Consider the following 24372-nt stretch of genomic DNA (forward strand, 5'->3'; position numbering starts at 1 on the left):
ACACACACATATATATATATATATATATATATATATATATATGTATATATATATATATATGTGTGTGTGTATATATTTTATCTCTTCTGTCTTCATTATTTTGCCGTTCGTACTATTTCGCTCATCACATCTGATCTGCAACAAAAATAATTGTAACGCAATAAATTAAATAATTGTTTTTCCATTTTTCAATACATATGCACTTACATCATGTATCTTAAATAAATCTTTCATGTACATAGAATTAAGAATTGTTGTTTTGATTTATTTAAATATGAAAAATTGTTTTGACAATTTTTTAATCGCATCTTATGACTTTATCAAAAAGTTATATTTGTATTATATGGCAAATTTAAAAGAATACTTTATTCTTTTTTATTTATCAGTTTTGTGAAATAATATATTTAAATTAAATCAAACATTCCTTACATTTAGGCACATAATTTCTTGTAATATGAAGAATATTTACGTATTTCTTATTGTTAAATCTATGCACGGATCGTCCGGTGGCTAGAATTTATGGTATGACTGTAAGTCAAAGAATTAGATCCAATCTGCTCATTAGACCCACATGTAAATCCTCGACAATATTTTGGCATTAAATAGGTTTAGTAAGTTTTGGCGTACATTCACGTATGAATATACATGGCTACTTAGTAAGCTTCCACGGTAGTTTATGCGAAACAAGGAATTAACATAATATGCCATAAATAACACGAGTCATTGTTACAATAAGTGCATCCATTTAATAAACAATAGTACTTTTATCTTTAATGAGTGTTTTATTCATTAGCATTCTGAAATATAATATCAAGACATGTATTTTAACAGGCCACAATCGTTTCTTTAAAAGATCCAAGTAACGCAAATAAGAGTAGAACGAGTAGTTTTCGTTCTCGGAACGTTTGCTTTTCTTGAAAATAGCGTCCTATAATTAATTTGACGATGCATGTAAGTCTCTCTTTTCTTCTTTAATTTCAATTCAATTCATTGGAGAAAGTTGGCTGACAAGTCGATCATAAAAAAATACAATACAAGTTTTCCAGTCTCTCCAGCAGATACGCTCACGCGCGTTTTCTCATTAAGCCGACGCGGTTTAACTAATTGATGTCGATTTATAATAAATTCAGGATCGCAGGCTTTTTATTATGTAAATCCGTCGAACTGTAAAATAATTTAAACGCCTGTGCAGCATGCGTAACGTTAACTGGCATACCACAGCGAGATATTGTAATTATGCATAACCGATGCAGACCGATTCGCGTGAATAAATCCCTTCGGCGCGGGTGTAGCCTAAATTAGAAATTTACGAAGACAACGGCGCAAATAATCGACGTTATATGACAAATAACTTTTAATTAGCACACGTTTCTCTTACCACACTAAAGACATTGTCTAACGTTATGTCGCGTTATGTCGAGCTTTTATGCCGTACAATTACCATGACTTTGAAGAAGAAAAAAATAGGAAGAGAAGGGAAAAAACGGTGAGAAAGGAAAAACAGAGAAGGCCGGCGATATAAATAACATTGCTTTTTGCGCCAACTAATTAATGAACGATTTTATCGCCCATGCAGCGCGATGTGACGAGGCGCAAACAAACGAGAGCATGATAATAAACGTCGGTTTATGAAAATCGTAAAAACAATGCGTGCAAAATAATGATCAAACCTGATATCCGGCATATATATATTGCTTTGCATTTTTTAATTTGTAGAGCGATGTTATCAAAATCGCGTCAGAGCATCGCAAATTAGCGACACACTTCAAATTTCTCTACTTCTTTTTATATCAATGAGATGCTTGAACTCGGAATTTAAAAAAAAGTGGAATAATATTAATAAGATTAAAGGCAGAAAAATAATTTCATTGCTCTTCTTCGCTATACTGAAAAAAATTATATCTTAATAAATTTTTTAAAAATATTTGTAAGTAAACATTTACTTATAAATAATATTTACTATTGGGTTGTCCGGAAAGTTCGTGTCGCAAAAGATTTAAATATAATAAATGTATACTAAAATTTAAATCTTCTGCATTTCAATTTTCCTTTAAAATCGGCACGAACTTTCCGGATAATCCAATATAAATAAATCTACTATAAATAAATATTTACTCAATGAAAAAAATGATATAAGTTAAATCGAATTAATGGTTTTTCATCAATGGTTTATCAAATATATGTTAACATTTAGTAAATGTTTACTTGTAAATATTTGAAAAAATATTTTTTAAGATATAGTCAATTTTTTGTTTAGTAAATAATAATTACTAATATTAAGCACATTTTATTGTATTTATAAGATTAAAAATTAAGATGATTAATTATGAGCGACTAATTATAATCGTTTTTGTAATTTTCTTTCTCAGCCACATAAATTATTACAAGCATAATAAAAATTTTATGCTTTAGGGAAGTAATAGCGAATTGAAATATTTCTGAGATTACGTCACACTTCTACACCGCTTATAATTTTAAATTCAAGTTTTATACATATTTGATAATCACACTATTAATATCAATTTTATCACGATGGTGATAACTGAATAACATGTAAAAGTATCATAGAAATTGCAAAACCTTCAACGTATCCTACATGTCCTCCATGTGAATATTATATTTCTCCTGGTAAAGTGTGATTTGAGAGGAGATATCGCACACTTTTCTGAGTTTAAAGGCATGTAGTTTATTATATCTGCAGTAACACATTATAGTAACACATTATGGCAATTGCTTTTTATATATTTTTTAATTATAATTTTGTATATTCTTATTATTATGTCTTCAATGATGTGACTGAGTTATTTTTTCAATTGATTCAAATAATTGTAACATTTTAAGCATTTATAACATAATTACTCTTCTTCTGTACAAGAGAAAATAAAAGTTTATTTTAATATATTAAAATAAATTTTAATAAAAATATATATTTTTATAATAATTTAACATTTCTTTATAAAAAAAGATTATAATAACATGTATACATCTAAAGCATAAAATTAAAATAACATTTATAGTAATAATTTTAAAAACAAAACTGTAATATAATATTAAGTATTTGTAATATAATTTTTATTATGTACAAAACGTGATCCACAGTCGTAGTGTTTCTGTGATATATATTTATTTTCAAAATTTGTCTTAAAATTATTTATAATTTTAATGATATAAAAAGAAACTTTTGTGCAAAGTGTTACAAGTTAAAAGTTATTTTATTTCCATATTCTGCGACAATATAGTCAATCCTGCAAGATTTCAGATATTTGATTTTTGTTTCAATTTGCAGCAAAAGATTCTTCAGAATTATGAAAAAGAGCTATATGAATATGTTTTCTATATATTTAATAATCTATATATTTAATAATTATATTTTTTATTATCAACTTTTATCACAATGATAATAACTGATGAACCATTTATCATAAGAATTTCAAAACATGAACAGTTCCGAACGTCTCAGACCCCACAACTTCCGTAACTTCCGCAACTTCCTGGTGAACAATATATTACAAGATGTCGCGTAATTTACTAAGTTTAAAGATAAGTATAATTTATTTAACACATGATAATTTTTTTTACAAATATTTTTAAATTTTAATTTTATCCATCTTTTGTTATCATATTTTCATGATATAACTGATTGTTATTTTCTTAATTGTGCTTCAAATAATTAGTTTTGAAGTTTAATTTTTAAAAAATATAATTTTATATATTTAATAATAAATTTAATTTTAATATATAATTCAATTTGTTAAATTGTTCAAATATGTATTTGTTACTTATATATATATAAACTTATATAAAACTTATTCCTGCAGAAATATTTAGGTGTTACATTTCTATAATAAAAGAATTCTTAAAATATAAAATAGAAAAATTTTAACATAATAATACTATAACAAGTTATTAAAAATTTCTATTATCATAATATAATATAACTGTTATTATACAATTATAATAACATTAATTTTTCATTTGCAGAAAAACTAATAGTAATGCGGTTGCAGTTTATATTTAAGAGACAAAGAAAAGAATTATATAAGCAAATATTATAATTTAACAATTTAATAAAGGAAAGAAATTATTATTATGGATAAATTATTTCTTTTTATTTTAATAATAAATATTATTTAATTAATATGACAACAAAACTTGATAGTAATATGGTTGTTCTTCATATTTTAGAAATAATAAAGAGGATTATAAGTAAATATTATAGATTCACAATCGAAAATAAACTTTTATTAGGGATATATTTTATTAAATTCTTTTTTAATTTTAGACTTGCCATTTTGCACACAACACACACTCACATATATGCACATATAAAAAAACAAATGCATTAATTTTTCTCGACATCTTGATTATCCGACCATGTAAACTAGCCATAGGTCGAATTATCGAGGTAGCTGAATAATAGAGATAATATTTTATTTTATAGAAAAATATATTTCAGATCAAATAATATCAAATGCCAGTACTGATTCAATGTGTTATATGTATAAATTTATTGTACAATTAAAAATTAATAAACATTTCAATCGTGATATTTTATTTAAAATATTTAAGATAAAAAATATCTTATTGGTTGCTTTAAATTCTATATAATCAACTCCTGTTCTTCCTCAAATCTTAATTAAATGAAATATAATAATTGTTTGGTACATTGTGGAATAGATGCATGTAAACAGACGCGAAGCACACGCAATGCTGATTGAATTGGCTGACAATATGAGCGCTCGATAGCAAAATCAAATAATTTGTAGATAATGCGAGGTCGATTAATCAAATTCTTATGCATTTTTATCCTAAAAATTTTAATAAAAGAGCTATCGACTTACTCGGAACTATTAAAAAATGATATTTATAAGTCTTTTATAAATTTCTGACATAATTGATGTTATTATTTTCTTGATTAATTCAATCGTGTATAAATAAATATAATATGTATGTTACATCCTCCTGTCTTCGTATTTATCTGAGAGTGATGGTTGATCAGCACTCATGTAAAAATATACATATAGCTTTTTGATAATATCAGAACACATTTTTTATTGTTTTCCGAGAGAGAAAGAAAGAAAGATATCTTCATTTTTAGAAAAATTATTATGGGATTTCTACGATTTTGAGAAATCCTGTACATAAGACTAATTATCACATGATATTTTATATTTATTTTTATTACAGATCAATCATCAAATTATGTAAAACAAATTTTCATATAATAATTTTATAGTAATTATCAGCATTATAGATATTAACATTGTGTCAAATGTATATTATCAAATTTTGAAATATAAAAGAATCTAAGATTAATACAGTTATATTTCGTATTTATGAAACAATAAAAAAAATTATAAATAAGTATTATAAACTAACAACTTAAAATAAACTACTATAAATACATGTATCGAATTTTAATTTTAAGCGTGTAATTTTATTATATTTATATAAAAAAAATTATTTTATTAAAGCCTTCCTATAATAAACACACACCTCTGACTTTAACATTTAAAAAAAAGTAATTACAAAACTTATATATTATCAACTTGAATTATCAAAGTTATATGGAAAATGTGATTTATACATAAATTTGATGTAATATTTGATTTTAATACATGACTTTAGCAATCTTTTTTGAATTTTATCTTTTTGTATAAAGTAATATATGCCGTATTTCACGATAATATAGTAATAATATAATAATATAGTAATAAATAAATAATGTAATATAAATAAATAATATAGTATATAATAATATAGTAATAATATGTACGGCTTATGAAAAATTTACAAATAATGCATATAAATAAGACATAAAATGACACAATATCTTATAATATGTGTGTTAATAAAGTTTTATTAAGAATGATAAATATGTATATGAAATAATAAATAATAATTACAATCTTTCTACATATATTACAAATGTTATGACATGAAGTACGTATTTCATATAATGTGTTTATTGCATTTAGTGTACTGAATTCAATCTGTGTATTTTGTATGTTTTGGGCATAAATCTTGCACGCCAAAAATGCCGTATATCCCAAACAGGTGGGATATACAAAATAACAAACTAAATAAAAACTACAAGAAGTACTTGTATTTTGTTATACAACATTTTACTATTCCACTACATGTATATATCATAAAATAATCACTAAGTCTTTTACACGTCCTACAGTAATCATTTTATAGATTTTAATTTATGATGGCGTTACTTATTACAGTAACAAATCGATTCAACTTACTACAATTTCAGTAATATTAACAGTAAGGAACTGAAATCATAACATAATACTAATACAACATAAAGACATGTAACAGAGTAATTGCGGGAAAATTACCTCCATTCCTTCTATTTTTTTCTGCATAAATCCCAGCGCGGCGTATCTGCCAGAATTACATTATATTAAATTAAGATACGTTTACCCTTAATTAAATTAAGATACGTTTCGGCTTCAAATTTAAGCTATCTTTAGAGCCAAACAATCTCAATATAATACTGCAATAATACCGCAATTTACGCAATTCCGCATTTTTTTAACTCAATCGTCATGCAGCAGCTGGGGTCTAAGAGGCAAAACATCTTCGCTCAACAATTTCTTAATCATGACAATACAGTTATAAAACTGGTTGGTTATAATACTTTAATATATAGTCATACTTTAATATATGTCAAAAGTGTTAACGTCTAAGGTTAAAAAATTTTTTTTTGGAATGTCTTCCTGGTTAACTATTGAATGCGAAAAGTACTCTGATTTTTTAATAATTTATTCTAATTATAAATATGATTCTTTTGTAATATATTTTTATGTACTCATAGATATATTAGATTATATATCAGATTTGTCTATATGATAATTAAATCGCAAAATATACATTTTAATATATTAAATGTAACAACGGGATGATAACATAAATTTTGATTTCGCAGTTACATAAACTATTAAATTAAATGTGATTCTTTGCACATGATATAATACCTATATAATATCTATATAAGCTCTTCGTAGAATTTTTTATTTTTACATAAAAAAATATTAATAATAAAAGTAATGCATAAATACTCGATACGATATAAAGAATGTATCTATTTTTCAAGAATACATTTTGATTTAAAAAATAAAATGCTTAATGCATATAATATACTTTTATCACACATGTATATCGCAGTTTTTATACGCATTCATCCGTGACATGTTGTTAAAAATATTTACATATTCAAAATATCTATTTATTTAAAAAATCAGAGAATTTAATATATTTTTCTCTTAAAACTGCAAAAATCATTATTTTATAATAAAATTATAAATATTGTAATTTATTAATTTTATAAAAATATAATTTAGAATTTGAGGAATTGCTATATAGAATTTCTATACGAAAACTAATATATTCTATATTACTATTTTTCTTTTTTAAATATTCTAATTATTACGATGTTACATCTTTTTTATTAGGCCAAGTTGTATTTAAAAAATAGCTCATTATTTAAAAGTAAATTTGAATAATCAATTACCTGTCTTCAACGATAATTTTCTAATGAATCCTTTATACCATAAAGTTTTCCTCCACATCAGCCTCGCGTTTTGTTTCTTGTGATACAAGGTGTGCAGATGTATGCTAAAATTATACCGCTGCCCAAAACTAGAGCAATCATAGCCAAAGTCGTCCATGGGGTTGAGTTCGAGGTGACGCGAGTTGGGACCAGCTTCTTTATTGCAGGCAATTCGGCAACTTCTTCGGTTGTCAAACCCCATCTTCTGGCCTTGGCTATCAGGGATCTCAGGCGCCGCGACGCCTTCTCGCAAGACTTCTTCGACGTCCGCTTGGATAAGCCGTCTAAACAGTTCCCGAAGTGTCCCATAATATCGCGAGGTTTCTCATTCTTAAGTCAATTCAAGCGCTGCAACAAGTTCCAAACATCGACCGAAACTGTCGAAAAGTCCCAGAATCAAATAATGGGCGCGTAAATCGACATGCGAGTCCTATCTTTTTCGCCCAATGTTATATCATGATTTGTACCATTTTCAAATCGAGGAAAATATATTATATCTTCCGAAATTTGAACAGTCTTCTCTCAATTTACGCCAAGCTCCGCCTCGAAGAAGAATCGATTTCTTCCAATAAATTAGCATTGTATAGAGACTGGTGATGCGATCTTTGTTCTGACAAGCTTTATTGATCATTATGAGAATTTTTCTGCCGTTTTTGATTTTAATTATCTCAATAATGCTATTGTCTTTGATATCATTGTTAAATGAAAGCGTTAGTTTTATAGTATAAAAATATCACTTTTATACACTTTCGCACTTATTTGCGTAGCTTCGTTTTCTAACGTATTCTTTATAAGAAACACTGTACCCCAAAGGATTATTTAGAATAACGTACAAATAATACGTCAGTGCACAACATCTAGAAACAAAGAACGAAATGTGTTATGTAGTAACTCAATAAAACTACGTAGCGGAAAATTCAAATAAAATTAATTACGATATTAATTCTCTAAAAATATTATGTAAATTAATGAGCAAAATTTTCTCATCAAAATTTAAATCTCGAATAAATGAACAAGATTAATAAAAATTCCAATAAATGTTTAAACCTGCAAAAGCCATATAAACATTATAATCCTTGTAGTGTATATTATGAAATAAATTATTATTTCATAATTCGGATTTCTGTATATTAAAACTCTGTATAATGCTATTCACGTTGTTGTAAGCGCAAACACTCCATCATCCTCTCTCGTCTTTTTGTGCAATTGAATAACACAGCCATTAATTTGCACGTCGATTCAAACCAATCGGCGAGTTGATGAAACCCGGACCGCTTTTAATTCTCCTTCGCACGATCGGGCACGGGGAAATTGCCCAACTCCATGAATAATGCAGGGCGAATCGAAGGAAGGAGAGCCGAGTTCCTTTCACACGAAGAAAGGAGACAAGAAAGAGAAGGACCGGCAAAAAGTTTCCGATTTACAGAGACCGTATGTCGCGGAATTAAGTTCCCCTTTAAGTCGATCGCCGCCGCACCACAGGATTACGTTGTCCCATCACATGTAGAATACCGCGGATTATGTTACCTACATAAGTAAGCTTTTCACTTTCTCGGGCGTCTTAAGCTTATGTTCCCTTTTCTCACGCCGGCAATTTCAAATTACATGACGATCGACTAACTTTAAATTATATTTATGCCCAATTTATAGAGCGCGTGTTTACCGCCAACTGAGGATTTACGAGCTGCGACGAGATAGATTCGTCTATTTTCCGATGTTTACGTGCCGAGTGTACCGGTGTTACTCTCGCTGATGTATGGAAGCTCGTTCTCGTACACTAGATAACTTAGCCTCGCTCGACGTTAACTTCGATTTCTTAAAACTCGGCGTATTCCTGAGTTATATGAAAACTGTTAACGATTAACTGTGTGATTGTTATTTAACATATATTTTTAGCAAAAACAAAAACTAGGTATATTTTTTTATTAATTATTGTTTACATTATATAATACTGTTAATTAATTTTAATAATAAATGTATTAATGTTAATTAATTTTTTGGCTTAATCTAAAAGAGAAATTCAAACAAGACCTTAATTTTATCTTTTACATTATCTACAGTTGTGCAATTCATAATAAGATGTAAATTGAATATTATTCTATCTTTCAATAAAATTATATTACAATTTTGTTTATAATAAAAACAAATTTTTAAATGATATATATTCAACTATCTGTAATAAATTGTAGATTTTATCAAATTTTTTTAAACAATAAAAGATAAAACGTATTCGAATATATAATAATATTATGATAAAATGAATTTTTAATTTTTGCAATTTAAATTTCTCTCGCAATATTTCTGAAAAGCAATTTCGCGCTTTCTTTCGAGAAACGCATCGAATGTGTATGAAAACGAAGAAGAATGCACGATAAATGATATACTTTCTGCTATAGGTAAGATAATTTCATTATATAATTTCTGCAACGAGACGTTATTCGAGACAATTACGTCACAAAAGAGTGGGCTAAGTACAATAAGTGCACGACTTATTCTCATTCGGCTCAGTTTTCGTAGCAACGGAAATATATTTTCAACCCTGAACTATATTTTCCATTGCCATTTGTCTAAAGCTCAGTTTATGACCTGGAAATAATATCATCTATGTTCCATGTCATGTCAGAAGCTTATCGTAGTTTTGCTCGACATCGAGTTATTTATATAATCTCTATTGGTTCATATCAGTTTCTTATAGTATAAGTTTTTTATATTAGTGTAGAGGGTATTTCAAAGGTCAAGAGATAATTTTAGAACAGAATTCGTAAAACCTATTATAATCAACATAGATACTAATCATCAATCGGAATATTTAGTTTTTTATAAACTAAATTTTTAGTACGGTTATATATATGTCATATAATTACTGATATTTCGACAATTCCAAATATCAACATAAGTTATGTAACTAGTATGCCTGTGTTTATTAAAATTCTTTTCACTTTCGTCAATTAAGCTAATATTATCGTGATATATAAGTTTGGAAATATACCTAATATTGCATAAATTTTGACTGTCTTTATATACCAAAGTCATTTTTCACAATATAGATAACGCATTTGTAATTTGATTCCGAAATTAAAAAATTATATTAAAAAAATTATCATATATTCTAAAATCATTTTTTATACAATGAAAATTTATATTTGAATATGATCACAATTTTTTCGTGAATCGTTTTTTATTGAGTGTACGAAACTAACTTAACAATTTCAATGTTTATTCAATCTAATTCTTATTATGTCAACAGATTTTGCCGTGATTGCATTATACAGAATCTTTAATAAAGCTTTTGAGAAGAAATAAACATTGTAATAAACATTGTATTAAAAAGTAAAATTGTTTCGAAAATCTTTTCAATAACGACATATTAACTATTTTTTCACCTATTTCACACAACTAAATTAAGACAGAAAAAACAATAAGCAGTTTATGAAAAGTTTGCATAAACAAATTATTTTTAAATTATTTTATGAATATTACATATTAATTATTTAAATATTATATAACTTAAATTTTTTATTAGTATAAAAAAATAAATATAATTTTATTGTAATCTAGGTTAAACAAAAATCTGTTTGTAGCAAATTGTTTCAAAATTATTAGTAATGAAAAATAATTATTATTTTTGGACAAAATATTGTTTTAATAATTTTATTTAAAATATTCTCATATTAAATCTTATTATACGAATATATTAAACTAAATATATCAACTAAACTTTAAAATAAATACAAAAATAATATAACAATTCTTTTATAAATAAATGATAAATTGGAAAATTCTCTAATGACACTCATATTTTGTACAATTTCATAATTGCATTTTTGGATAGATAAATTATTTAAAAAAAGTTTTATAAGATAACTGGACCCTATTAGTATCCAATATGCCTTACTCACTGTTTATGGATAATTACACGGTGAATTCAACAGATAGCACTAGTAGATTGTCTGATTCGATTGTATATATCAGTTTACTATTCAGTCTGTTATTGTTCATTCTATTATTGTCAGTAACGCAAAATGCGAAACATTGCAATCATGATGTACTATTTGATTGGTAAGTAACTGCTTTCTCTAATTATGAAAAAATTGTTATTAATTTTCGTTGTTTATGTATTTTATTATAGCTATGTACTTATATTTTATAATGCTGTATATTTTTATTTTAGTTTATATTTTTATTGTTTTTAATATTTATTTTATAACCAAATAGCGGAATCTCTTTGTAAGATTCATTTAATATGGTCAACCCTTAGGCATACTGAGTGCACACATTGATTGTAACGTTTTTTGATACTTTTATTTTAAACTAATTCTCTAAGTCTAAATTTCTATCTTCTCTTTCTTTATCTACTAAATATCTGCTAAACATTGTGGAGATAAGTAGATAAATAGATAAGTCAACTGTTTAGAATAGAAAATAATTTTTTTTTAATTATTACACGTCAATTAAACTTATAATATATCGTATAAAAGTAACATTGAATCACTTCAATCAATTATTTTCTATTTTTTTAATTTAAAAAAAGAAAAAAGAAATCATATGTTCAGATCATATTAAATAATATTTCATTGTATTCACAAATATTAGGAAATCTCATATCTTTTTTAATTTTTAATAATACTCAGCAATGTTTTTCGTTTTGAATCATTAGTTTTGAATTCAAAAAAGATCACAATGCTTAGATAAATTGTATAGGGTCCAGTTATTTTATAAAACTTGCTACTAAAGCATACCTTTTTCTAGCATTTATAGCAATCTATTATCAGCAATTGTCTCTGACAATTGTATTTATCATAGATACAATTGTATTTGTCATAGAGATACAATTCAATCAAGCATATGATTTTCAAGCGTTTTTTACTTGATTTATTTGCAAATATTTTGCACATAATTATCACTAAAATAAATTTATTTAAATTCACATTTTTTAAATTCAATTTTTAGATAGATATTTAATCAGCACAGCATAAATAAATTAAACAAGTTTTTTTACAAAATCCATATTATCCAACTATAACATCGCGTTTGCCTTAGCCACGTTTCAGCTTTTCATTTAAAAAATATATAAGACAAAATCCTTGATTGTTCCTCAATCTTTATGTATGAATTAAGAAACGTCTTGTTTCGTAGCCACGTGACACGAAATTTCGCATGCGAATATTGTATGTTGTGTCTCCGACGGACATCGCGGCGCTTACTGTCGGAGCGTCGAATATCCACGACCCTTTATGCGGCAGAACCACCCCCGAACACCCTACCGCCAGTCTTCCTCGACGCAGCGGCGACGCGGTGCGAAGCTATCGGGAGACTGTATGTACATTGGATCTTAATGCAGCTATATGTTTGCAGAACTGGATATCCTATGTTGGCAAAGCCAAAATTAAAGCCGATATTAATCCTTTGACCATCCTCGCTACTCTTTACGGTCACTGACTTATGATTTTAGAAAATATTTGAGATATTGAAATCCATTCTGTATGTATATTAAATCTTACATTTGTTGCGATTATTTTAATTTTTTAAAACCTGCGTTTCTTATCATAACAAAACGCACTATAATGGAACAAACGTGTAAAACTAATTGTGTTTTGAATATTACCTTGTATAAACCGAAATAATTACGTACATATTTGTACTCCATCGGACTACATTCACTCATTTAATGCAATTTTAACGAGATTCCATCAGTTTGCGTTGGCCTGTCGCATACGCAATATCGTTAATGGTAGTCAGCAAAATTGTATGGAATTACACATCATCACAGCAATCATTTTGTTTCTCCAATCAATTCCACTGCTCTCGAATATAATCTTGTGTTTCCCATGCAGCTGTGCAAGAACCGTATTAATCACACAAAATTGTAACGCGTTATACGATTGTAATGAGCGCGTATCGCTCGTTAGTAATTAGCCGCTCGTACCTAATTATTTGCTCACAGCACTGTCAGCAAATCTACGTTCGCTACCTTGTTATATTCCTCCAGAAATGTTATCTAATTCGTCAATTCAATATCGCTTAAACTCAAAACAACAAATGTACAAAAAATAATATAAAATACATTATAAATACGTTATAAATAATAAGAATAGACTTATTTTATTATTTTAATTTAATTTTTCTCGATAAATTTTATATATACTTTTAAAACCTATTATAGATCTTGACGAATAATAATCTCGATTCATGCGCTATATAATTAAAAGTTTCTATATGGATCATGAATGTTCTGTACATGAATCACAATATGCGAATGGAAATGATGTGGACTAGAAGGTAATGTAAGAGATACTCAAAGGCATTTTCCGCATTGTCGAGAGCATCAAGACTTTTACTGTCTTTCTAAACATAGATGAATTTCAGACGAAACTCTGATCGAGATCCGCACGCAATCGTTAATAAGAAAGAATTACCTAACGCTACTTGTTGCCATGTACCAAAGCCAAAAGCACCTGTTCTATTACGCAAGAGAGAACAAAGCCTCTCGTCCGCTCGTAACATTGTCGTAATCACTGAGGAACGATGCCGTACATATCACTCCCCAAGAAACTGCGCTAACCTACGTAGTCAAATCGAATAACGAGAAACATATATATAACAGAATATGTCCGTTCGTTAGTAACGAAATAAAAGGTTTTGAAATTAAGTTGTGACATCAATTAAATCAAAGACTAATTAGTCAAATTCAGGTGTATATAAGAATGTTTCTATTTAATTTGCTTATTATCTGTGAATATATATATATATATTTTTTATTTAATTACCTTTCTCTAAAACTAATTATTAGTACTGTTGTTGTTATTATTTATATATATATATATATATATATATCTCTTTTTATTTTTTAGGAATACGTGTTAAGAAAGAAAGAATTACAAAGTTATTCATATTTGATAAAAAATTATTATATATATTATGTCAAAAAATTAAGGAATCATCTATTCTGTGAATCCTTCAAAAATAAAGCATACTTCAATATTTAAGAAGATATAACTTTATCAAAAATTATAATGATCCGAAATACAAAGTTTGAAGTCTTTACTTTTCAGATCGGCAGTTTAGCTAACAATTTGATTAATTTTTATGGAGCTATAAAGACAAAAGAAGATCTGTCAAATCTCAAAATTTCTTATGACTTTTTTTGTAATGTTTTATGGCATAAATTAAAAATTGCATATGAAAGCAGTTCATAGATTTTGAATGAGTGAATCTTTATCTTTAATTTGAGTTCTTGTTAAGTGTTATACGATTCTTTTCACTAACCCGAGTAAAAATTTTTATATAATTATACATGACCATATATAACAAATTTTTACTCGAGGAATTATTCACATTGAAAAGCATCTTTTTTACTTTGACTGCTCAGAAAATACTGGTAGTGTATATCGGAACACGGCCTTACTAAAATCGATCTTTTGGAAACATCAATCATGATGTCACATGATGTCATTTCATCTATTTGTGAAAAATGTACCGAATATGGATTTCTCGCACGAAAAACAGATAATCTTCTAGATATATTATAGATTTGTAGTAGAGTCGATAATGTCTCTGGGAAATATAATCCTATTTTTTTTTCTCCGGTACGAGACTTATTTAACAATTTTATTTAACAATATTTGTAATATACATATTATAAATTATGGATTTGTGCATAAATTTTATTTCGATTTTTAAAGGCTCTATGCATTTTTTAACACACACATATAAGACTTAACGTTACAAAAAGTTTTAGTATTATTTTTCCTATGAATGATGTTATTTTTTTCTATGAAAAAGTAATTATTAGGTAAATTGAAAATTTTGAAATATCACTAACATTTTTTATCAATTTTTTAATTTTGAATTGGTGTAAAGTGTAACTAATAACAAATGCGATTGCATTTGGTATATGTATCTAAATAATAATGAATGTTATAAATGTACACAGAAATAAAGTATAATAAAATAAAGTATAATAAAATATAATAAATTCGTTCATAATATAATTATATTATACTATTTTTATTTTGAATGTAATTTTATACAAATATTTAAACAAATATGGAAGAACGAATTTATTTATCTTATCATTATTTTATGCACAAACATTAAGTATTTTAGAAATATATGACGTCTTGGAGAATTTTGCTGCATGATTTTCAGCACTTAAATATCTATAAGGAATACCTCTGATTGAAAATAAATTTTTGCTATAAACTAGTGTAATCATTGACTCAACTGATGCGCATCAGATAAATCTGTAACGTTGACTACAGATCCAGAGAATAATATAATTCATATATTTAATCATATCTTTAATAATATATTTAATTAATAACTTAAATTCCATTCCACAAAAAAAAATTCCATTAGTATTTATTAATTAAAAGTACAACATTAAATATATACATATATGTATAAAAAAGTTGTCATTGCAAGATATTTTAATATAATATTAATTTTGATAAAAAATTAATCATTAAATTATTAAAAATAAAATTTTTGTTAACAATAACAATATGAGTTATTAATTGTATCAACATCAATTTTCAGTTTAAAAGATTTACAATTTATAGATTACAATTTCAATTTTATAGATTTTAATTTCATACATTTAAAATTATACATTTATCGATCTTTTTTTAATAGATGTTTAGACTGCTCCTTTTATATCCATTTTCATTTTTAAATCTTTTGAAAATGTTACTCTTTTTTTACTTCTTCAAATTTCTTTACTCTCTCCTCTCTTTTTACTTTTTTTTTTGCCAGTAAATACTCTATGTTTTTATAGAAATACGTGAGAAAATCTTCAAATTGATTTTGTATGATATTGAGCTTGTATTTTATAACTGTAAAGAGTGACGCTTTCAAACCACTGCACTTGCAAACCACGATTATTCAGCATTCGCAATTGTCGTGGTAAACTTATTACGGCAATCGAAATCTTTGGGATGGAAGACTTTGAATCCTTTTGCAGTGAGAGAATTCTAAAGCGGTATATGTATTCGCTCGATCGCCCTATTTAGGAACGGAAAGTACTTTTCGCATCGAGAGAATGTCGTCACAGTCACAGGCACAAAGTATAAACGTATCATCAGGTCCTCACGCCAAGACTCAGGACGCTCCCATTTACAGCTTGCGTAAATCTCGCCTTTACGATCGCCGTAAACTCGATCCCAGGAATATCTAGGTAACCTGAGCCACAGGATCTTGTTCAACATAACGTTGAAGTTCGAGAGGTCAGTCGGTTCAGAATGGTCCGACATATAATTCCATGGGACATTTCAAGATTTAGTAGCCATAGTGCAAATAGTCATCACCAAATAAATTCCATGATTTACACGAATGGAGGTGGGAATGAAAGCGAGCGGAGTATACGGAATAAATGACTCCATAGCTGAAGAAGAATATTAGATTGGCGAGAATCTATTATTTTTTTCACTATTTTTGTCACTGAAAAAGCGCAAAAAAATAAATACAAAATGTAATTGTTTGCAGTAACAATTTGAATTAAATATGTCTGAATACTAATTTTCTTGTTCTCTTCTGGATTCTTATTTATAATATGAAAAAAAGAAAAAAATAAAGAATTTATTTTAAAATTTTAATTCCAAATGACATTTTTTTGTAAAGTCTGAAAAAATTTTGCTAACATTCATCATCACGATCTTATTTTTAACGCGATTGATTACCTCTTGAGCACAAGCATTCGAGAAATGAGTGAAATGTTGTTCAATCTTATAAAATATATACATTAGGAACTATTATTTCAAAGTTCAGATCTTAGAGACGTATATTAATAACATATTGTTTATTATACATTAATAAAGATCAACCATTGATTTTCCCTTTTCATATAAATAACATCTACAGTGTTTGAAAAATTGCAGAATTGAAGAATAGCATCTTTTCTAATTCTAGATAATAAATAAATAATAAATAAATAAAGAATTGTTATATTTTTTATAGTAAATATTTTACAAATTCGAAAATTATAAATATAATGTAATTTCAAAATATATTTTGTAATGTGTTTACAACTTTCTGAAAAACTCAAAAAATATAAAATTAAAATATAAAATTAAATTTATTATTGTATTGTCATATCAACTTGAATAAAAAGTATAATATTTAGAGTAAATATATGTTTAAATATAATATAATATATAGAATAAATAGTAAAATACATATAAATTAATTTGACAACGTTTGATTTACATCAACAGATATTACTAAATGTAAAATACTATTCTATTAAATTAAATAATGATAGTTTAATTAATTCTATATGTAATTCAATATTGATATTCCGAGATTTCAAACAAATTAGCAAACATCTTTTAAAATAATGCGAGTAGAAGAATATGCATAATCACGGGTAATATCCATAACTTTTGCAATTAAATACCGTTATCTTCTCAAAAGTTATCTTGTTGGAATGACTGTCCATAAGTAAAAAAAATATTGCAAAAAGTTCACAAGTTTGTTAATAATATCTTTCATCATTTCGACATTCTAATGATGATATACAGTTAAATGGTACATAAAGTGCGCGCAATATTACGATATTGGTTTCGTAAAAACTTAAAATAATATAGCTTTAAAACTTCTGCCAATACAGTATTTTCCGATAATACCGGACATTAAATACATAATTTAAGATCAGAGTGTTGCTTCAGTTGCTCCTTCATAGTGTCGCTGCAGCAATTAAATAAAAATAAGTAAATTATTAATTATAGCGCTAAATTGACATTTATTAATTTTTATATTATCATGTAATTATGTACAATATAATAATTTCATGTAACTTGCGGTAAATATCGATACAATCTATTAAAAAATTATATTTTTCAGCATCGAAATCATGTCGCAAATGATTATATTATAACATTACAGTAACTGCAAGCGGAAATTATCGATAATATAATTCTTGTAAGAACGATAGTTACATAAGAGCAGGCGTGAACGCGTGTCTGTAGAAAATAGAGCCGAAGGCGGAAGAAGGGTGGAAGACGTGATGAAGTGTAATTACGTACAGCGCAGTGAGTCCAATCAGACGGCTGAGCAAACAGAAGAAAATTTCGCCGAAAAGACTATGAGAGAGTGCGAATCAGAACGGATTTTTTATATGAACTTCAACGAGACAAAAAGAGCAATTTTTAAACTATTTATTAACGATGACTTTCTTTCATACATTGTAAACCGATACAATCGATCGAATGTTTCTATTTATAATGTCACATTGTTTAACATAACTTTATAATTATTATTTAGACAACACACAGAATTCATTCGGTAATTAGTATAATTACTGTTTATTGTATAACTTGAATACAAAAACAGATCGTATTTTCCAATAAAAGATTATGATGCATTTCCACTAACAAGATATACACAAATCTAGGTTTATGTACATCTTTCTTGTAAAAGCTAAGTTTTCCATTTCTTACAAAATTGAATATTTTTTAAAAATCTAACGTAAATGCTTCTTCTCAAGCGAGTGACAACTCTTCTGACAGATTCAATTCGACTCATTCTATTCATATGTCACATACATAACTCACTGAAGACTGTAGTCTGTGGTTCGCTTAGAAAACATTTCAATAAATAAAAAAGATAGGAAAAGCGAGGGTTACTGTTAGAAGGATTCAACGCATACGGAGAATGTAGGAAGATGAATCACCGGTATTTCGAACACGTTGTTGCATTATTTAATTAAAACACCAGTCTCTGGTACAATTTGCTAAAAGAGAAAACAGAGACGCCGTCGGAACGACAGGGACAAGAGAGAGACCGTGAGAGAACGCGAGGTAGCATAAGAAGGATTGAATGAGGTGAAAACGAATAAGTAAAAAACATATAGACTTGGAGAGATCGTAGGAAGGATGATGGAGGGATGAACCGACTCGGAGAGAACGACTTATACGTGGCTGGAAGAACGAAGATGAACAAAATAGCACAATTCGAAAGTTATAAAGAACTTCTTTCTGCTACTTAAAGGAAAAGCGCCGGAGAAGGTCCTGTGAAGGAAATGGTATGGGAGAAGGAGAATGGGACAGACAGCTGAAATGGAGGAACGGCAGCTCTTGTATCAAAAAGAGAGCAAACTACTCGTCAGACCGCTGGACTTGGTCATTCGGCCCGGCCAAGAACGTGTAAAGATTCTTGACCATTGAAAAAAAGGAAGAGCAAGAGAGGATATAGAACGAAGGGGAAGAGAAAACGAGACTGATGCAAGTGCTCGCACAAAAGAAAAACTGTATAGTTGGGAAAAACGATGAGAGAGATGAGAAGGGAAAAAGATGGTCGCTTAGTCACGGGAATATTCTGGGACCAATTTCTATATCATAAGACTCGCGATTGGACGACGCACATTGACAACGACTTCAATGGAAAACAAAACGAAGTTTTTTAATTTGAAAAAAGTTCTACGTTTACGTGCTCTTGCACTTTCACGGGCGAACAAAATGATAATGTATATACATACGTTTATTTATATCAAAATGGTTAAATGTATAAATAGATATATTGTATGCTAAAAGTAATTTTGATCAATTAACTCCGGCAAATTCCGATTTACTTAATCGGTGACTAATTTTTTTATCAAGAAATATCTGTAATATTTTATTAATATGGATGAAATCTACAGTACATTTACATTACAATAGGTATCTCGCATTTAGAGATTGTATTTAAATACAAATTTCTTTTTTTCTTTCCTTTTTAAATTAAATTTTTATGATTTAATTAAATTTAATTAAAATTTAATTAAATTTAAATGATTTATTTATTTCTGTATTTGCATCGCTATCTTTGTTTCCACAAGATATATAAATATGCTTATAATGAATAGAGATTGAGAACTTATTGAGGGATTACACGAATTTTGTTGTTTATTTTATACCAAATTGATAGCTAGTTTCTGTTCAAAATGAGAACGTGCTAATTATTGCAGCACAAAACAATCGGATCTGATAAATAATAGCTATTCAGTGGAAGAGACCTTTAAGTACAGTTGGAAATTTTTAATAAAGTAATAAATAAGAAAAAATATAAAATATAATTTTTTTAATATTTAATTTATTTTTTATTTTAAAATAAAATAGAATTCTAATATGTATTTCCTATATTGAGAAAATCTAATTTTATTTTAAAAATGTCAGTGTTTTATTTGAAAAAGATTTATGCTCTCTATTTTACGTTTAAGCATAATAACGAAAAAAACATTTTGTCTATAAATAACATGTTATTATTTATAAATAATCCCTCTTTTTAATAAAAGCAAGCGCGAATGAAATAGAAAAATGTAAAAATTTGTAATTCTACAAACAGGTGAAATGGAACAGTGCCAACATTTTCGCCGCGCTCCAATTAAGTCGAACGATTGTTCCTATTTATTTTCCATCAATTATCGAATACATGCCAATTACAAATAAACGTATAATCTTGTTTGCTCGCAGTTAGTAACAAAAGTGAACGAGTTATTTGTCGTATGCATTTTGCACAGTCACAAAATACTCTGATTGTGATAAACATAATGATAAAGATATATTTTTTACAAGATACACAAATATATTTTTGTAAAATATAATTAATAATAAAGGCAAATTGATAAAATAAATAAGATGTAAAGAAAGATTAAAGAAAACGCAAATTATAAAATTAATAAAATTTTTTTTTATTTTCCATTGATTTTCCGTGATGTACTGATTGTGAATCTGTATAAAAAATGAAATAGAGAATAAATGTGTGTATGTATGTTGTGATTATTCCTAAAAATATTAATAAAGATTACGCGTTCGTTGTTTGTGCAATAAACCTGTAAAATTACCTTTAGATGATCTAAAATTAACGTCATATATATTGCAAATATATTCTGATAATCAAATGTAATTTTAAAACAAAAAATGTATAAAATTCGATCCTGAAGTCTAACAAGAATTAAAAATCTAATATAAGCTTTAGATTCAAAGAGAAGAAGCTGAGAAGAGAAGATGAAATTGCTTATTTTGATTACCGTATGAAATCTAACTCTCCAATGAGGAAGAAATATTAGCGCATCTCAGAATGAAGATTTAGCGAACAAACAACCGACCCAGACCCTGCACCTAGTTTTAGGAATTGATTTTAATTGCGCAAACATTATGAGAATTTTGCGTCCGTAGCACGGCGACGTCGACGGGGCAGGAGCGAATAGAGAGAAGGGAGATGGTGTTTGCACCCTCTGCAGTGTGAGTGCTACGCATGAGAACTTCTGGAACTTTTGTGGACCAAGACATAAACGCAGCTCGATTTGCATATTTAACTTGACGAGCGTACGGAAGTGCCAATTTCGAATCCAACTCGCCGCCAGCTCGCTAACAGCCCGGCCGCATTTGATTTGCTTGCATTTGCCATACCGGCCACGAATTAATTAGCTCGCCTTGCATAAGTGCGTGCCGTAAGGGGCATGCATCGCCCTTCCAATGCTTCGTGAGTAGCAGATGTTTATGCGTGGCTCGTGGAGTGTTCATCCTTGCTTGCATATTGATCTTCTCATCATCGGTGATCTCGAGATTAATCATTTGGTTAACTGTAGAATTGCTTGCGGTGCGGACTGAACGTTTCGCGGCATGAGTCTTGTAGTTTGCTTCATTGCAAAATTAGGTTCTGCCATAGCCGTAGGCTAAAAGCAATGGGTTTAATATGAGGAGGATCGAGAAATACAACAAAAATATTAATTCTTCTTATAATATTACATACATGGACATTTTTACTGTAAGACCTCACGCATAGGATACGGGATAAGATAATAAGAGATGTGATTTTTTTTTTAATATTAATTTATTTGAAAAGATATTGGTAAAAACTAAAAATATTGATAATAAAAATATGTTTGAATAATGGATATTTAATTTAATTTATAATGTCTTTTAATTTATAATATTTAATTTTTCTATTTAGAATTTTTATGTGTTTAATTTATGTATGTGACTCATTGTAAGAACAATGGCTCTAAATTATAAAAATAATATGATTTTTTTAGTTTCAAAACAGTGTAAATATCTCGTGTTGCCATATATTTTTCATCTTTTTTAATTGAATTGATATAATAATTAATACATTTGTTAAATCAACAAGAGACAATATATAAGAAATATATTAGAGATAGTTTCCAATTGACTAAAAGTTTCTGAAAATAATACAACAAAAGAAGGAAAAATTTGTGTGTATCTTTTTGTACGTTCCAGACGAGATAAAAATAAATAAATGACTTAAGTGCAAAAATAGAAATACAATCTGACGCGAGACAACTTCCGCGCGGAATTTTATGATGGTTTCCTTAAGTAAAAACTGTACCATTATTACGGTTCTTGCAATGAAAGTAGAATTTTGGTAGTATATAGCAAGTTTTTTTGAAACAATTAAGATCGAGAAACATTTACTTTGCGGATGTGAATTATACAAAAAATCGAAAATCAAGAAATAATTATTTGAATTAGTAAACATATAAATAAAGCACACAGAAATAAATTTTTTAATATTATTAATAAAACAGAAGTTTGTATGCTTATTCTTTTTTAGCCCAAGGATTTCAGCCTTCAAAAGGTGGCTCAATACTATACAGAAGGTTCGTATGCTTTTAAATAGAGCAGGCGATAAGAGCAAAGTTTAAAGATTCTTTAAAGTTTAAGTTAAACATACAAAATGCGCTAATTAGAAACTTTCCATTTATATATACATCTTTATTTATATTTACTGCTAATTTGTTGTCGATGAGGAACATATTATTCAGGAGCTCCTCTTTTAAATCTTCAGTTTATAATAAATGTAAATTGTAACAAAAATTAAATTAATTTATATGCTCTTAAAATATTCGATATTAAGATATTAGTAAAATTATCAAAAAAAAAAGATACAAATGAGAAAGACTGTCCTTTTGTAAGAAATTTCTTTAGCATACGTCATGGCAAAAGAACAATTTCTTCAAGTTTAAGCAGAAATATCACGAAAGCCTTTTTGAGCTCTCAAAGGCATACTTTTACCTCTTTACCTTTATCGAAATTTAGTTTCCGTCAGCCTTAATTCGCGCCCGATGCTCTCGGCGTAGAAGCAGAGGAGGAAGGGATGCGGTAGCGAAGCATGCAAAGTAAATTGAGAAAGTGCTATGGAGGGAAGTTGTACGTCTAGGACAAAACGCGACTGTCATAAATTTCTTCGGCAACATTGGCCTGGCCCCATCCGCCACTTCGCTAATGAAACGGAGCAACGGCTAATGAGGCTAACGAGGTAGTTTCCCTGGCAAGGTTTATTCACTACCTCCGGTTACAGCCTTCGCGAGAAAAGGTATACAAGTCGCATAGTCAGGGGTATGTGCGGCGTACAGAGATCGTCAGGATATAATAGCTCGGGGGTGCCTCGGGGTAATTTAGTTATGCCTTATTATTATTAAAATATATCATTCGAACACGACGAAGTTTCTTGCATGATAACACGACGATTCATACCGGCGAGTAATGGCTCCCTTAGGGCCTATCTTGTTATGCATTACTCAGGACATTTAAAAATTGACTTTTAACGTCCCTCGTGGAAGTTGTCGCCATCCTTCCCTGTTGTACGTTTATACTCGAGCTCGAAAAAGCTTCTTTTCTCCGAATTCCGAACTGCCATCGTTTCGCAAGCTTCTGAATGGGTTAGTGTGAATGATCGATCTCCGGAGCGTTGCATACTCTCTCTCTCTCTCTNTCTNTNTNTNTCTATATCATNTNTNTNTANATNTACTNTATATATNTATNTACTACTNTATATATATNTACTACTACTACTACTATACTATAGTACTA

The 24372-nt window shown here is 28.0% G+C and overlaps 1 protein-coding gene across 1 annotated transcript; it reads left to right on the plus strand.

The window, feature by feature from the left end:
• The first annotated feature begins 7622 nt into the window (after positions 1-7622).
• On the plus strand, positions 7623-7979 carry LOC105623084. Its single transcript, XM_012204485.1, has one exon. The coding sequence runs from the start codon at positions 7623-7625 to the stop codon at positions 7977-7979; it is 357 nt and encodes a 118-aa protein (XP_012059875.1).
• Positions 7980-24372: the final 16393 nt, after the last annotated feature.

The sequence above is a fragment of the Atta cephalotes genome (genome assembly GCF_000143395.1).
Source record: "Atta cephalotes unplaced genomic scaffold scaffold00052, whole genome shotgun sequence".
NCBI classification, from domain to species: domain Eukaryota; kingdom Metazoa; phylum Arthropoda; class Insecta; order Hymenoptera; family Formicidae; genus Atta; species Atta cephalotes.

Bases quoted from the DNA above. Each gene is read 5' to 3' on its own strand.
- LOC105623084 (XM_012204485.1), top strand. From the start codon at position 7,623: ATGTATGCTAAAATTATACCGCTGCCCAAAACTAGAGCAATCATAGCC.